This window comes from Enhydra lutris, unplaced genomic scaffold (assembly GCF_002288905.1).
Source record: "Enhydra lutris kenyoni isolate GAN:26980312 unplaced genomic scaffold, ASM228890v2 scaffoldscaffold40, whole genome shotgun sequence".
NCBI classification, from domain to species: Eukaryota; Metazoa; Chordata; class Mammalia; order Carnivora; family Mustelidae; genus Enhydra; species Enhydra lutris.
In genome coordinates, this window is record NW_019154124.1 from 7,652,373 (window position 1) to 7,669,576 (window position 17,204).

General features: G+C 37.2%; 1 protein-coding gene across 1 annotated transcript in view; it reads right to left on the reverse strand.

Moving 5' to 3' along the window:
- Positions 1-17,204, reverse strand: part of LOC111155266 (membrane associated guanylate kinase, WW and PDZ domain containing 2) — a 1,380,110-nt gene that overhangs the window by 476,905 nt on the left and 886,001 nt on the right. Inside the window, 1 exon segment of the mRNA XM_022515392.1 lies at positions 13,255-13,470. Coding sequence (XP_022371100.1) covers positions 13,255-13,470 — 216 coding nt within the window.

Sequence of the window (17,204 nt, forward strand, 5' to 3'; positions counted from 1 at the left end):
TTAAGGGTTTGACAGGGCCATGGTCCTTCTGGAGGCACTAGACAAGGACCTATTCCAGACCTCTCTGCTAGCTTCTGGTAGTTACTTGGTTTATAATAGCATAACTCCAGTCTTCATATAGCAGGTACATGTACATGGGACATGTGTCCCAATTTCACCTTTTTTTTTTTAAATTGGGAATTCTTTATTTTATTTTATTTTATTTATTTATTTGACAGAGAGAGAGATATCACAAGTAGGCAGAGAGGCAGGCAGAGAGAGGGGGGAAGCAGGCTCCCTCCTGAGCAGAGTCCGATAAAGGGCTCCATCCCAGGACCATGGGACCATGACCTGAGCTGAAGGCAGAGGCTTAACCCTCTGAGCCACCCAGGTGCCCTGACCAATTTCACCTTTTTCTAAGGACACCAGTCATACTGGATCAGGTATTCCAGTGTGACTTCACTGGAAGTCATTTGCTTCTAAAATGACCCTATTTCCAAAGAAGTGCGCATTCTGAGATTCTGGTGGTTTGGACTTCAATATATAAATTGCAGAAGGGGGACTCACAATTCAACTAATTACATAGTATATTAGGTGTGTTCAGCTTACAATTCACTGAACATTCATGCTACGTCATAAGTTTCCCTGCTTAGTAAGGGAAATAGAAGATAACTTTGTTACATTTTGGATAATATGATTATGCCTTCCTTCTATATGAGGTTTATTATTGTTATTATTTTTAGTCAGGTATGTTGGGTATTATAAAAGTAACTGAGAATGTATCCATTAAGAACAGAATAGATTTTTTTTAATAGACTATTTTTTAGAGCAATTTTAAGTTTACAGCAAAATTAAGAGAAAGGTGCAGAGATTCCCCATAGGCTCCTTGCTCAACCGCATGCATAGTCTTTACATTATCATCCAAAGACCATAGATCAAATTAGGATTCACTCTGGGTGATATATTTCATGGGTTTGGACCAATGTGTAATGACATGTATCCACTATCATAATATCATACCAAGTTTCACTGCTCCCAAAGTCCTCCCTGCTCTGCCTATTCATCCTGTCCTCCCCTCTAACTTCTGGCAACAACAGTGATATTTTTACATCCATAGTTTTGTCTTATCCAGAATGTCATATGATGCACACATTTTCATATGGGCTTCTTCCACTTCAATATGCCTTTAAGTCTATCTAATGTATTTTAATGGCTTGTAGCTCCTTTCTTCTTAGCATTGAAATATATTCCATTATCTGGGTGTACCATCCAAACTGATTTTTATTAATAAAAGGATGGGAAAGAACAGATTTTACCTGCCAACCAAGGGTGCATGTGTTAGCACTCTTCTCCTCTCACAGAGCTCAGCTTAGACAAGCATGGATGCAAATGTGCCCTCATACAAATCTCATTTGTGTAAGATCTAAAGTTTGAGAAGACCTAGACTATTTAAATTTTGACTAAGAGGGAGCCAAATAATCCAGGCATATGTTTTAGTTTTATAGCGGTGTGAAGCTATTTCTTGATTAGAAGCAGTCATGTAGAATTGTCCTTTTTGACTTCTAAGACATATTTTTCAGCATGACTTTATTGTTAAATCTAAACATGAATTTTTTTGGATATGTAAATGTAATTTTTTCCCTAAGATGCTTGCTGCTGAAGTGAACAGACTTTATCAAACACTAGCATTTTTTGAGCATTTCATTTTACATTTCTAGGTCACTTGGATGCCTTGCAAACAAGAGCAAGGCATGCTTTGTTTTGTTTCACTAACAATAGAATCAAAGAGTATTTCAATCAAGAAGCAACACCTCTTTTAAAAGAATGGTAATGATGAAAAAAATTTCTCTTTGACCAGATCTGTTGAATTTCCTAGAAACTCTACACCAACACTGAGGCACAAAACAGACATTGACAATGCACATTCTTATGTGAATGAAATGAGGACCTATAAAAAACACACTTTTATGTACACTTTTACTGTTATGAAGAATTAAGAAATATAATTTTTTCCCACTATCCTACCCTAATGATGTTTTGTTGAATTTAGCAAATGCTTTTCTTCTTCCCATAAGAAGTTCAGAAGAACTCAAATATCTGTATACATTACAGAGGGACTGAAAGCCATTTAATTGGAAGAGAATTAAATGTATGCATTTTTGCATTCAGTCCAGCTCACAAAAATCCTATAGTTCTGGTCCAGTCTAAGGTTTGAGATAGAACATTATGTACGGCGGCCATTTCATTTGCTTACATGTTTATTGCCCTAGCAGTATCTAATAGATTGCCTTTCAGATGAAAGACTAAGGATAAATCAGAAAGCCGTGGCTTTGAATGTTCCCACTCAGTTTTATTAAGAATAATCAGAAACCAAGATAAAACCATTTCAAGAAAAATGCCTATTTTATCCCTTATCCATATTTCACTTGACATAGTCTATGCATATAGTTAATGTTGAGCTTTCTGTAATTGCCATCCTTCAAAATGAGAGAAAATAATGTTTTCAAGCTACACAGGAAATTGTTGATTTTATTTCTCGAACAGTCATAAAATTTGAATTTCCAAAATTTGTTTTACCCAGTGAGAGCTCTGTGATTTATATTTCTAATGACTATGTGACAAATTTTAATAAATCTAATAATTTTTTCTGCCGTACTCATATTATTTCCTTGGGAGTAAGCATAGCTAGAGAAAATTTAACAGACACAAAAAAATGAGGAACATATTTGTACCTAATAAGAAAAGAGAATAGGGATAATTTGAGATAATTTTTTTCTTTTGCTTTCTATTCAGTGATTCTCAGGTAGCAGAAAACGCACTCCACAAGAAGAAATTGAACATAATTGCTAAGGCTGGTGTCAGACCACCTGGGTTTGAATCTGTGCTTTACAGTGTGATGTTGAGCAAGTTATTTAAACACTCAATTTCTTTAACTATACGACGGGAATAATAACATTACTTCCCTGTAAGCATTATATGTGACATGCATAGAAACAGCTTAGAGCAGTATACTATTAGAACATAGTAGGTGTTCAGTAAATGTCATATACTATTATCAGTGAATTCTATTACTTAAAATATGAAATAAATTGCATAGTTAAATCAGTCAAGCAACCTAAATGGTCTCTCTTGACAGAAACAAGAAGTGTGATCAAGTCTGCATAATTTTAAAGATATTAGATATTTTTTTAAATGCAGTTACTAAAAAAGAGAGGAAAAGATACACATGAAACTAACATTTCCCTTTTTAAAAGTGTTCACATAAATTGAATTTTTTTTCCTCCATTGAGACATATTGTGGGGTTAAGTGATTTAAAGGAGGAAAAATAACCTTCAGATAATAATCCATATTATTTTTTTTCAAGTTCTGTATTACTTCCTACAGAATTTTGCATTTGATTTTGTTGAGTGCGAGGGGCTGCTCCTGAGCTATCAACCTAGTAACATGCTGGCACCACTGAGGGTACAGACTTAAAGCAGACTCAGAGATATGGCTTCCCAATTCTCTATTAGCCCAAGGCTTAGCCTCCTCACATATTCCCAGGGCACCCGTGGTTTTCAAGTCTGTTTATAACAGATGGCTCCCCACATTGGTTTCTGCTCATTTGTGGTATGAACCATGGCAGTAGATGGGGTGGGGCTTGAAGATTTCTCTTGCTTTCTTGCCAACTCAGCAACCTCATCAAAAAGTTTGTTCTACGGATCCAAGGTCTTGCTATATTTTCGTGATGGTGGTGGTGGTGGCAGCTGCCAGAGCATGACCCTCCCTTCACTTCTATAAGTTTAAATTTTTAGTTAAAATTTGAACCATGGGGTCTTGTACATGAATGAATGCTTCATGGCTGACTTAAGGGGAAAATTTCATTGCAAGTGATGTTCCATTTTGGCCACACTACAGATCATATCCTATAGTGAAGAGTGGAGGGCATTCCGTCCCCAGAAAGGAAGCAGTCATGCAGTGGTCACTGGCACTCTATGTAGCCGTTGATCAAAAGAAGTCCAGCTGAGAGCTTATTGCTCACAGAGTGTTCTCACTGATTTTCCAAAACCATCTAAAACCAAAAGAGGAATCATAATATGGGTGCGAAAATTTTGACACTGAATGATTAGTGAATTTTTGCTCATCATTTGAAAAACTAATTACTTTTTTTGATGTACTAAAATACGCACATGGACGAAATCCAAACATGCAAAGGGAAAATACAGTGCAAAGTAGGTTTCTGTCTGTTTCTACTCCCAGTGCTATAGCAGTCCTGTTAGTAAAGATGATTATTTTTCTGCTTCTTCAGATAAATTTCTGAGTACACTGATTACCAACTTTTAGGTAGTGGGTTTTGTTTCTTTGTGTTTGTTTTTTACTTAGTTCTGCTAGTGTTTCTAAGTTCTAAAAAAAAATGCATTGCCCAAGTTCTTGTTGTTGTTGTTTTAATTTAAATTCTAGCCAGGTAATATACAGTATAATATTAGTTTCAAGTATATAATGTAGTGACTCAACACACCCATATAATACTTGGTGCTCATCACAAGTTCACTCCTTAATCCCCATAACCTCATTAATCTGTCCCCCCACCTACCTCCCCTCTGGTAACCATCAGTTTGTTCTCTATAGTTAAAAAGTCTGTTTCTTGGGTTTGCTCCCTCTCTTTTTTCTCCCACCTTTGCTTGATTGTTTCCTAAATTCCACATGAGTGAAATTATATGGTATTTGTCTTTCTCTGACTGACTTATTTTGCTTAGCCTAATATTCTCTATCTCCGTCCAGGTCATTGCAAATGGCAAGATCTCATTCTTTCTTATGGCTGAGGAATATTCCATTGCATATATATGCCACATCTTTTTCTTCTAATCATGAGTCGAGGGACACTTGGGTTATTTCAATAATTTGGCTATTGTAGATAATACTGCTATATCCATTGGGGTGCATGTGTCCCTTTGAATTAGTGTTTTTGTGTTCTTTTGGTAAATCAGTAGTGCAATTGCTGGATTATAGGGTAGTTCTACTTACAACTTTTTGAGGAACCTCCATACTGAGTTCCATAGTGGCTGCAAGTTTCCATTCTCATCAAGAGTGCATATAAATTCTTTTCATATAAGGTATGCAAATGAAGTGGTGGACCTTAGACACAGTGGTAATTTATACATATATATATATGGTAAAAAATAAATCCGGAATAAAATATGAGAACTAGGGAAAATTAGGGTACAGTTAGGGTAACAATTAACTATGCTTCTGATTTTTGAATATGTCAATTGAGGAAGCAGAAATTCCTAGTCCTGTAAAGAAATGACTTTTTGTCTTAATATTTGTAACCAAATTGCATCTCATCCATTCAGGGGGCTAACCAGGAAAATGTGCATTACTAATAAATCATATTCAATACCTCAAAATTATTTTTCATCTCTATCTGAAACCCTCAGTTGGTTATAGGTTCTTTGGAGCACTAAAAGAACAAAATGTAAAATTAGGAAAATTGAAGAGTCAAGGACTATGAGTAGAAGATGACAAGGAAAAAAAATCCAAGATATAAAAAACTAAATTGTAAAGACTCACTAGGAAGATTAGTAGAGGGAATTATTTCCCATTAACAGGGGAGAAGAGCTGCCTTGATTAGCATATTTTCTTTTTTCTGCAATATTTTTTTCACATTTTAATAAAAGTAGACTGAATAATGGCAATAAAATGAATCCTCATAGCTTTGAAACAGTATACGTGAAATGATTTTAATAACGTCATGCATCCAAAAGATGTTTATCATATAGAAACAAGTCCCCCAAACCCTCAACTAACTTTGGGGTAAGAGAAACTGATACAAGTACTGAAAATATCAAAGACCAAAGCAAGATATGAAGAGAAACAGAGGATGTTAATGTGCAGTATCTTTTAGATCTGGCTTTCAAAATTCTGAAAAAAATCCAGAAGACTAGTGCTATATAAAACACAACATTGCCTTGCAAAGTTTTATGAATATCCAAGGTTCTGAAAGAGAAAAAGAAGACTACTTCATTTTGATCTTGCTAATTCAACTGCTATTCTTCGGGGCCAAATTGGAGTCAAGATATAGTTTGATGAGAGCAAGAAGTCAATTAGGAGGAAAAAGATGAGGTCCGATCCCCCGCAATGGAGCTCTGTGGAAGGAATGAGCACGCACAGGGACCTTCCCTCTTCAGGAACGAAGTCCACCCCCAGCCAGAAATAACTACCACACTCTTTGTCTGGCAATAAAGTAGCCAGATTTCACACTGCAATTATAATCACCTCTTACGAGGAGAAATATGAGACAAGGCAATGGAACACAGAGCGAAAATCAGACCTAGAGAGAATGGATGGCTATAATTAGAAATACGATTAAGCTTGAATGGTGCCTGGAGTGGAGGATATCACCTGTCAAAGTTGTAAACAGACTAGATGCTCCCGCACTGTAAAAGTTCGCCACATTGACCCTAAAAGGCCCCATCGTCAAGATTTGTGTGGGAGATGCAAAGGCAAACGCCTGTCCTGTGACAGCACTTTCAGCTTCAAGTATATCATTTAAATGAATGTAAAAAAAAAAAAAAGTTCCTACTTGAACGTGAGCTAATGGAGCAGACATGTTAGCTTTTCTCTATGCTCCTTTCTGCCTCTCCCTTCTCAAAAATACTCATGAAAGGCTGTATTTTTGATAAAGCCTTCAAATAAAAGTACTGCAAAAATGAAAAACAAACAAACAAACAAACAAACAAAAAACCCATGAAGACACTTAAACATGGCCACCCGTCCTCAGGCTTTCTCCAAGGGCTGCACCAGCCCGAGGGTTACCCTGGGTGTTCTTACCCCTCGCTCCTCATTTGTGTATCAAATCTCTCATGCACATCATACAAATCCTCAGAGAAGTAGAAAAACACTCTCCACACGGGATGAGTGTAAGATCCCCAAAATGCTGAATCAGTGTGAGGGCATGAAGAGGTTCAAATTACGCGCTGTTTTCAGTTTAACAGCACAGTGAGTCGGCTTTGATTTGAAGTGACGTTCCTGAAACGGATCACGATTTCAGCGTTTCCCCAATGCTGTAGTTACAATTACCACTGTCGTGCATAAGCAAGAGCTCTAAAATGACTGTCTTATGACTTTATAATCACACCCAGATACTCAGAAAATTTGACAATCAGGGCTTTAACTTTCTAAACCATCCTTTTAAGAAAGGATGCCCCTCATTCATAAATGGAATATCTAATTTTAGAAGATTAGTTTAAAATAGTCCCCAAAATTTGCCCTTCCATTGCAAAGATAAAACCTAGTACGGTGTTTGGGAATAAGATCATAACATCAAGCTTCCTCCTCAAAGAAAGAAAGAAAGAAAGAAAGAAAGAAAAGAAAAGAAGAAAAAGATAAAGCTCTGAGTGGATACACACATCACAGTCTCTGTGAACCCACAGGAAAATAAGCAGGGGCTAGGCTCTGGGGTGGTTTCAGAGTGGGCTATTATTCGCAGGAAAACAGCGAGATTCACTATGGAGGACATCATTCTTCTGACAGTGACAGGACTTCATTCACAGAACCAGGACTGATGGTGCATACACAGTCAGCGTGCCAAGCAGCACAGGACCTGGATGGGGGTCCCTAACGGTGAACTGAGATCATTGCTGAGGACACTCGGTGATCACATAAGGGACACTCTGTTTGCTCTCTGGGAGAGGCGGTTCATTTGCACTAATTGCGGGCTTGGGGGCCTGGAGAAGGCAGCTCTGTGTACACATACTGTATTCCCTTTGTTGGCGAAGGTAGCTCTCACGGGCCCTGTTCCTCCTGGCATTGTGTGTGTGTGTGTGTATTAAAAGAGAGATTTAGCTGCCTTTAAAATATATGTGCATTTCTAATTCCTTGCACTAGGCTTACTAATAGCTAGTGAGGGGAAGTTACAATATAATAGTGAATTACTTTCCGGAAAAGTTTAGCAGATAATTCATGAAATAAAAGAAATCCAAGAAAGCTTAACCCAATTACGGTGGTTTATAGGACTTTCTTTTCTTCAGAAAAGTTCAATCTTACAAACAAAACAAAACACAAAACTATCTACTTATTATCCACCTGTTCTGTATTTTATTTTAATTCTGGCACAGTTAGCCTACAGTGTTATATTAGTTTTGGGTGTACAATATAGTGATCCAACATCCACCTATCTATTTTTGGTATTTTCACAGAGAAATCAAATAGTTCTCATCTCTAAGAATACACATTTTCAAATATAATTCTACATCATTTTCCTCAGTTACCAAATAACTTTTGCTGGAATGTAAGATCAGGAATGTCATATCTTTCAAACTTAAATGCAGTGCACGAGGAAGACACTGAGCAGTGTAAAATGAGTATGAAGTAGAGCTACTCATGCAAAACTCTGACATTCTCTAGAGGTTAGGTTGACTAAAAAAATAAAGATTCACAAGTTCTTCAAATATTTGAAGACCTATACTAATCACTGACATGGGTAAACAAAAAAATAAAAGTAGCCCTTGTCCTAGCGATGTTTACAATGTAGGTGGGCATGCCAGTCACGCACGTTATGAAAAGTCAGCTACAAGTACCAGGCTAATCAATATCTTCCAAATGAATGAAGAGTGTAAAATTGTACTTCAATAATTCAGAGATGGACAGTTTCAACTTCTCATTATGGGAGTCAACAAGTGATTTCTTGGGAATATCAACATTTTTATTGAATTTTGACTAAAAGAATAGGAGGTTACAGTATAGAGAAGGCCTTGTCAAACAGGTATCAAACAGATGAAGGTGTTTTATGAGGATGGAATAAGGATGAGAGAAGAGATGGGGGAGTGGAAGATGGGAAGATGAGGACGAAAGCTAAGAGATGTTGCAGTCAAATGTGGGATGACCTGAGGGGTTGCCCAAGGAGCTTGGAGCACTAGAAATGGAAGCTCACCCAAGTTTTGGGAAGGATAATTGCATGATCAAGTGCTGGTTCAAGAATCTTTAATTGATAGAAGAATAACAGGCAATCTGGTAGGAATGGAGCCTGGAGGAATGGAGATCCATTAGGGGACTGTGGTCCACAAAGGAAGTGATAAGGCAGCAATCTGGGATAGTGATATTTGGAAAAAAGAGATAAAAACTACAGGCCCAGGGATTTTTATAGCCAATAATATATAGCAAGGCTAGGGGGAAAGAAGTATCAAAGAAGTCTGAGCTATGTGGGTGAAAAGAAGAATTTGAAAAATCAAGTAAAGGCCTTTATGAACTAATTTGCTTGTTTTATGCGAGAAGAATTTAAGAGGAATGTTGCAGTTAAGTTGCTATGGAAATGCACGGAGGGGCAGTCCAGTGGGCAGTAGTCAGAAATATGGCCCTGGAACACAAGAGAAAAGTGAAGGCTGCAGGTAAATCTACGGTATTTGAAGCTATGGGGCCGGATGTCAACTCTAACAAGATAAAGGTGTCTAAATATAGGTGAGGTTAATGTCAAGGAGAGGTTTCCTGGGGATATGAATTTTAAATATCAGTTTAAAGGCAGGTTCTCTCAGATGATGTAAAGCTGTTTCATCTAACACTGCAGCCACAAATTCAGAGAAGGACAAATATAACAAAATGCAGTGTAATGAAATCCATTGAGCTGAAAGGTTGTGATTTTACCTTATGGAGGTCAGGAGTCCTTTGTCCTCAGCGTGGTTCATAGCCCAGAGAAATGTGGTGGAAAGGGAATGAGTTCAGGTACTCCTGGGTCCAGATTTTGACTCTATCACTAAATTAACTATTACCTTAGTTGAGTACCTTAAGCTAAATTTCAGCATATTCTTTGTTAAGTAAGCATACTATGATTATGGGAAAAGAGACAATATATATACTTTATGTCTAGCCCATCTTATGTATTCATTAACAGAGAGTTATAAAAATAAAAATAAAAAAAATAATGGTAACTTTCAGTATCAACAAGAATTGCACTACAGTTCTAAGGATAGAACTATATTGATTTTTATCGCCAAAGTGGCACATGTCAGAGAGAGAAACATTTCTGATCTGCGACACTGAAAGATCATTCTATGGCTTTTCTCAGTGATATGGGCTAACTCCATCTGTCTGATGTAATTTTGAGCAAAAAAGGGAATCTAGCATTAAGAGCTCACATGAATATTCATGGACAATGTTAGTAGAACTTCATGTAGAAATTATATATTTAAAGGTGGTCACCAACTTTATATAAATATGGCCTGAAAGTAAAAGGAATACACAGTTCTAAGTATAAGTTCAAAGGAGAAAAGATGAAGAAAATGAGTAATAGAAGTAAATCGAGGACTCCTCTAAAATCTACTTACATAGAGAAAATAATTCATTTTGGTAAAGTATAAGGAGTTAGAGATTGGTAGGTTTGTTCCTTAAATACTTGCAGAATATTATTTTAAAAAATGGGATTTTTTTTATATCTACAGAGCCACATAAGTTGAATTGTATATGATTTCCAGAAATGAAAGAATTAATAAACTTTTGGTAGGTAGAAACTTATAATGCCACTTTTAAAGAGGTACAAGTGAAATAGTGGTCGTGTCATATACACGTTGCTGAGAAACGTACTCATGCTTCTGTTTGGTGCTGTAAGACACAGGATAGCAAAGCAGCTAAGAACATGGTTTCTGGATCGATAGTTCCTATATATAAAGGCCTGTAACTCGGCAAATTACTGACCTGTAGTGCACCTCAGTGTCTTGATCTATGAAATAGTACCTAACCTATACAATCTGATAAGACAATTAAATGAACTAGTACATATAATGAAATTAGGGAGTTCCTAGCACATGGTAAACATCTACAGGAAGTTAATTTTTACAGTATTTATTATCATTATTATCAGTATTTTTATGTAATGGAATAAAATCACCTCAGTAAGCTTTTTTCACTCTCTGAAAGCACCTCATCGATTGTACTATGTATGCTCTGAACTGACGTCTGATATTAATTGGTATTATAGGCTCCTGGTTGGTATGAGGCAGTAACTAAAATTTAAGCAACAATTTTCTCAATATTGTTGGAAGCGTCTTATATCTGGCGACTGTGTATGGGAAAAAAAAACAAAGGCAGGATAAAGACCCTCTGCTAGGGGGGTAAATTGTGACAAGGTTTTAGAATGTGAAGAGCTGAGGGAATGTATAGGAGGAAGGCAAAGTGAATCCTCAAGTTTCTGTTGTATAAACATAAAGAAAAACAAAGATTTCTAATAAGGAACGACAGACCCATTTCTGGCTTGGGGCTGTTTGCTCCATCTTCCAACATTGGGTGAAGATCTGCCTAATTTACCTCTCTCTCATCCGCCACAAGGGCAAGAACAAGACTGTATAAGGGCCATTTGTCCAGCCAGGCTTACAGAGCCACTGTAAGCATCTGCAAGCATTTGTGGCATCTATTAAGTATCCAGACATCCCAGATTTGACCTGGGTAGTTGTTCTCTACCATCCTCAGGCTGAGAGGTCCAGAAACAGAGATATCGTTAGGGCTGGTTAAGAAGAGTGCAAACTGATCCATTTTCCTTGGGGGCCCTTAAGACTTCCTAGCCGCCCCCCCCCACACACACACTTCCTTATATAACTAATATGTATGAATTGAAAGGAATGGTGATTCATTATGATCCCCAATTAAGTAATTTTCTAGTTTATAAATCTGTGGGTCAAGAATGCTTCATTTGATTTGCCCCATACAGAGTAGAAATGAAATAGAAACCAATGATTCAGGCCCAACAAAGGACACATATTTTATATTTTTATCTATAAGGGATTAACCAGTAAGAAACTCTGTAACTGCTCTTTGATCCCCAACTTCTGCTTCTTTTATGCTTATTGCTTCTACCTGGCTGAATCATTTGGCTTCTCACATCAAAGATAACTAAGAAAACTATGTACTACTGTCAACTTAATTTATATCTATTCCATAACGAAAAGTAAATATTTTGACAAAGGTATTTCAGAATCAAAAAAGAAAATGTATCTAATTGCTTGAAAATTAGCTGTAAACCTGTAAATTATTTTCCTCTCATATACATTTACTTAGCTCTTCACCTTCTGAACCTCATCACATTTTTTTCCAGCACAGGGTTGTAGTAAACAAGTTACATTATGTACCAATAGTAATTTTTAGCATTTGTATCCAGAAATCATTTGTACCAGTGATTGGTAGGATCAGAGCATGTTTTTCACCATTACATTAATGAAGGAGGTTGTCCTCCTCTGAGTAATCAAGATGAAACCCCTTTTTAGGGTTTTACACCTTGATTGGCACAGATTAGATTCTGGTCTCCTTATGTTCAAGGAAGGCAATTTTTACAGGTACTATGAAAAAGGAAGATAAAAAACAAGCTCACAAAACTTTGATAAAAATAATTGAGCATGAAAATTCAATTATATCACTATAGAAACAGTACAGTGATAATTAAAAACATAGATATCAGAGCCATTATAGGAAATATATTTGAATAATATGTATGCAAAGTGCACAGGTTTACATTTTTAAGAGCTTTAACATGGTTCTTAGATTTTCAATGCTTACTGATATGCTGTTATTAAAAAATAAATAACTAAAAACTATGGAAACTTACTTTAAGCTTAGAGGCTACAAGAACGCCGTATATTTGCTTCAACATTTAATTATGAATAATATAATGATAAATATCTCATAATAAAACATTTGGCACTCTGTTAGTAATAAGCACAAGAAAACAGCAAACCCACTCTTTATCTGCCTGATATTCTTTATATACATGATATGATAGATCATAAATCAAAGAGATAAAATGTCTTCTTGTTTTCAGAGTAGGTGAGTAGATGCCTTCATCAAGTCAATGTATAAAGATGCTTTCTCCGATGGTAAGGGTGGAGAGAAAAATATACAGACGTGGTGTAACTCTGGTCATTCTGAGGACAGTGTTCACTGAAGTTGTTAACTAAATTACATGACAGCCTCTTTTTACAGAACCGTGAGTACAGTACGGTTTCTGAAGACAGATTTCCCTAATATTCATTAGCAAAGACCCCAGAACTTTACACAATCATATTCATGACTTGTAACATTTTCTACGATGTAGTAACCATTCATTATATGGCCATCAATACTGTGCAAGTGAAACCAAAAAGTGAGGAACTTGAATTAGTTGCATGATGTGTCAAAATTAGAACAAAAGGATACAAGAATTGCACCTTTCCTTTTGATATCATGATCTTCTCTCTCTGAAAGTGACTGTAATCATACACACACACACACACACACACACACACACACACTCACACACGTGTGTTTAAGTGACTAACCTGGTGTTACTACTACTCCATTTCCATTGACCACAGGTCTCTCTTCCTCTTCTTCCTCAGGAGGCTCTATACTTGCTTTCTCCATGTTGCTCACTGATTTATTCCTCTTCCGTTTTCCTTCAGCACTTGGAGTGGCTCCTGGAAGAATCTGGTCTGTCACATTTAATAATAAGGGTGCTGGTTCTGCTGGAGGCTTTGGCGTGCCGTAGTAATTGTCTGCAAATGACCAAAACATTATGGAATTAAATATTTCTCTTACTGTGTGTGTAATCTGTAAAGAATGGAAATTATATTGACAAATGTGTATCCTGTTTCTTACATATATTTTACACACATACATACATATGGCTTTATATCCTTTCACATATTTATATATATCTTTATTTGTTGCTTTTATTATATTGGGCTTTAATGCTTATATAAAGATAAAAATTTCCTCTTCATTCTCACCTTTTGCCAAACCAAAATATAGTCTTATGTATTAGTCTCATATGGTACAAAGGAACTTCAAAATTAGTTTAAAAATTTGATAAGCTTTGATTACAGCCTTTTTAAAAATAATTCTGTCCGAATGAGGGTGCAGGTAACCCTCTCTTTTTTTTTTTTTTCTAAGATTTATTTATTTGAGAGAGAGAGATAAATTGAGACTGTGTGAGCACGGGGGAGGGAAAGAAGGAGAGGGAGAGGAAGAGATGCCCCACTGAGTGTGGAGCTGGATAGGCAAGGCTCAAACTCAGGAACCCAGGATCATGACCTGAATGGAAACCACGAGTCAGATGCCTAACTGACTGAGCTACCCAGGCACCCCATGTAGTCTTTTTTCATTAAAAAAAAAAAAAAAAAAAAGCATATCACACAACATTCTGGAAGGGCAAAGCATATTGTGCTTTTCTCCAGCTTTCAAAGGGCTCTGGCTGTCTTCCTTCATGGTCACAGCATCGTGCCCAGAGAGGTATTGCCAGGCCAGTATAGTGGTTCCTGTGGCTGCTGACAGTGGGCCTGCTGCCCTGATCATTCTTCAGACTATCACCGCTCTTTTCCTCACAGCTATGGAATATTTAATTCTACCACCAGTCGGTTAGACTTCTTAAAGAAGGAGACAGATTCTTATTTCTCCCTGTAATAACCACCTAACATACAGCAGACATGGAATCGACACTTACTAAGTGAGCATCTTGATATATTTAAGGTGAATTGTTTATAGTTTAACATTTTGATTGGTAAAGAACATAGTGGTACTTTCTAAAACCAGTGTTACACTTTTAGCACCAACTTCAAGCCCACATTGGTGTTTTCATTTAATTGAATAATTTATGCACTCATTTGCTACTCATTCATTACAATCTTTATTTAGTACTGGGTCTGCACCCAGGCACTCCAATAAGTTTGAGGAAAAAATGATGACTGTAAAACAATCCTTGTCTTCCAGATGTTCAACAGGGTAGAAGACAGGTGCACCTGACATCAAGCAGATAAGATTATAACCATAAATGGGACTAAGTACTGCTATCAAAGAGGCACAGAGGAGAAAGCACGTCTCACTATCTGCAGAGGCCACTGAAGGCAATAGGGAAAACAGTGTGCTGTGCAAGAAACAACCCTGAGCTGGAAGTCCTGGGCTCTAGACTTGGCTTTTCTATATGACTACAATTCAAGGAAGTTCCTTAACTTCACTGAGTCTCAATTTCTTTATCTGTATATCGGGAATAGCAATTCTTGTTATACCTATAGGTTGCCAATAACCAAAACCTACTGTAGCCATGTTAAACATGATAAGCATGTGCTGAGAAGAAATGAGATGGTCAGTTGAGGGTAGAAGCTGAAAAATTTGGGGGAAAATAGGCAGAAACAAAGGAGTCTGGTCAAAACATGCAAGTTGTCACTTGGGTCCCAGACGCTGAGAGTCCAGGCAATTCCACGGCTCTGGACACAACCCCTCTCTGCCACTCCTTTGCCTGGAATGAGCCCCCGTCTCTCCTCAGGAGCTCTGATGTGCTCATTTCCAGGAAAACTCTCAGGCAGCGTTGTCTCATTGGCTGAGCCTCAGTCAAGGAAGAGCCTGTGAGTGGCCAAATTAGGGCAGGAGAGTGGCTGGCTGCCCTCCTTTGATTTCAGGAGAGGGAGGCAGGGCTCTACCCAGGAGGGAAGGGTCCTGGGGTGCTGGGCCAGCAGAAATGACCAATGCCTACGACACTTGGCCTCTTTGTTGGGTTATTGCGAAGATGAAGAGTGTCTGAGGAAGTGCTTCATAAACTGTAAAATTGCCATGGTTTTCACGGCAGTGTAAACCTCATGCTGGCACTCGGTGACTACTCTAAAGGCTAGCTCATATACTAATGCTGTTGCTCATTTTCATGGGTATTCACAGTTGTAAGGGAAATACAAGGAGAAAAAAAATACCATCATGTAAAGTGGTTCTTATATATGTAAAACTTTTATACAGAAGTCTGCAAAGTGGATGACATATATTTTGCTAAAGGTTACTTTCTAATTTAATTTAGAGCATTTCAAATGAATCAGACTTTTAAATGTACTTGCTGAATTCTGAGCAAACACAAACTGCTAGTTACTTCTTAGAAGTCTGTAACATCTCAGCATCCCCAAGGGCTTGCACCATTCTCAGTACCCAGCTATGCTGCCTAGGGAATCTCAATACTCAACTGCTTATTCAATAAACATAAAGTAAAACTAGTAAATAACCAGTGTGTCTCAATACATAATATATTTGTAAGTAGTAGTCTGAGAATATTAATACCTTCAGGTGTATACAGTAGTGAGAAAAATGGATCACATGTCAGTGTCCTCCCCACAACTTGTCTTTTATAGTTTAAATCTCCCTGAGGTAGAAACATAACCTTTTATTAATTAGAAATGAATTCATATCTTGGGCTAAAAATAAATATGAAGTAACAGATCCTGATGAATTTATATTGCTAAATAATTACACCTATTGGCACGTAACGTGATTATAAATTATATAGTAATATTCTATTTCTATAATTTAATTTATGAAAATAAGACCAGATTAAATTTTAGATGTAGAACTGTATGAATCATTAGCTAAAATGTTAAGATTATCTTCATAGCAATAATAAGAGCAATTTAGAAGAGGCACAGAAATAACCCATACCATTACTACACTTGAGAAATATGCCAAACCCAATGCATAGAACTAGGCAACTAGAAATACCTAAACTAAGTTGAAGAATTAGCCAGGTAGTCAAAGCACTAAGCCATTGAAAAAATTCCCTGATGGAAGTATATAAAAATCCATATACTAAGGGTAAAGTATGCCTTTTAGGTAACACATCAGCATGATTTCAGAAGAAAATAAACACCAAACTGTTTTTAAATATAGTTTAGAATAGTGTCCCGTTGAGAATGAAATGCCTCGGGGCGCCTGGGTGGCTCAGTGGGTTAAAGCCTCTGCCTTCGGCTCAGGTCATGATCCCAGGGTCCCGGGATAGAGCCCCGCATTGGGCTCTCTGTGAAGCAGCGAGCCTGCTTCCCTTCCTCTTTCTCTGCCTGCCTCTCTGGCTACTTGTGATCTCTGTCTGTCAAATAATAAATAAAATCTTAAAAAAAAAAAAAAAAGAATGAAATGTCTCTATGCATGGTGCCAAGCATTTAGAATATCTAAAATCCCAGAATATCATGACAATATGGTGTAATATTTAACTGCACAGATCATGCTGAAACAGACTGTCTTTGAATCCTGTGTCCCCTAAACTGGCTGCCTCTTTCCATCCTTACATTTCTCTAGTTAAACTGGGAACATGGGGCTGTAAGATGACTATAGTCAAAACAGCAACTACCATGACTAGTACTATGACTACCATCACTACCATTACAATTTGCTGAGCTGGACAGTGTAACAGACATTTTATTGATGCACCGTTACATTAAATGGGAGCTAGAATAACTCTTACCCCTCAGTGCTGTCATAGGGA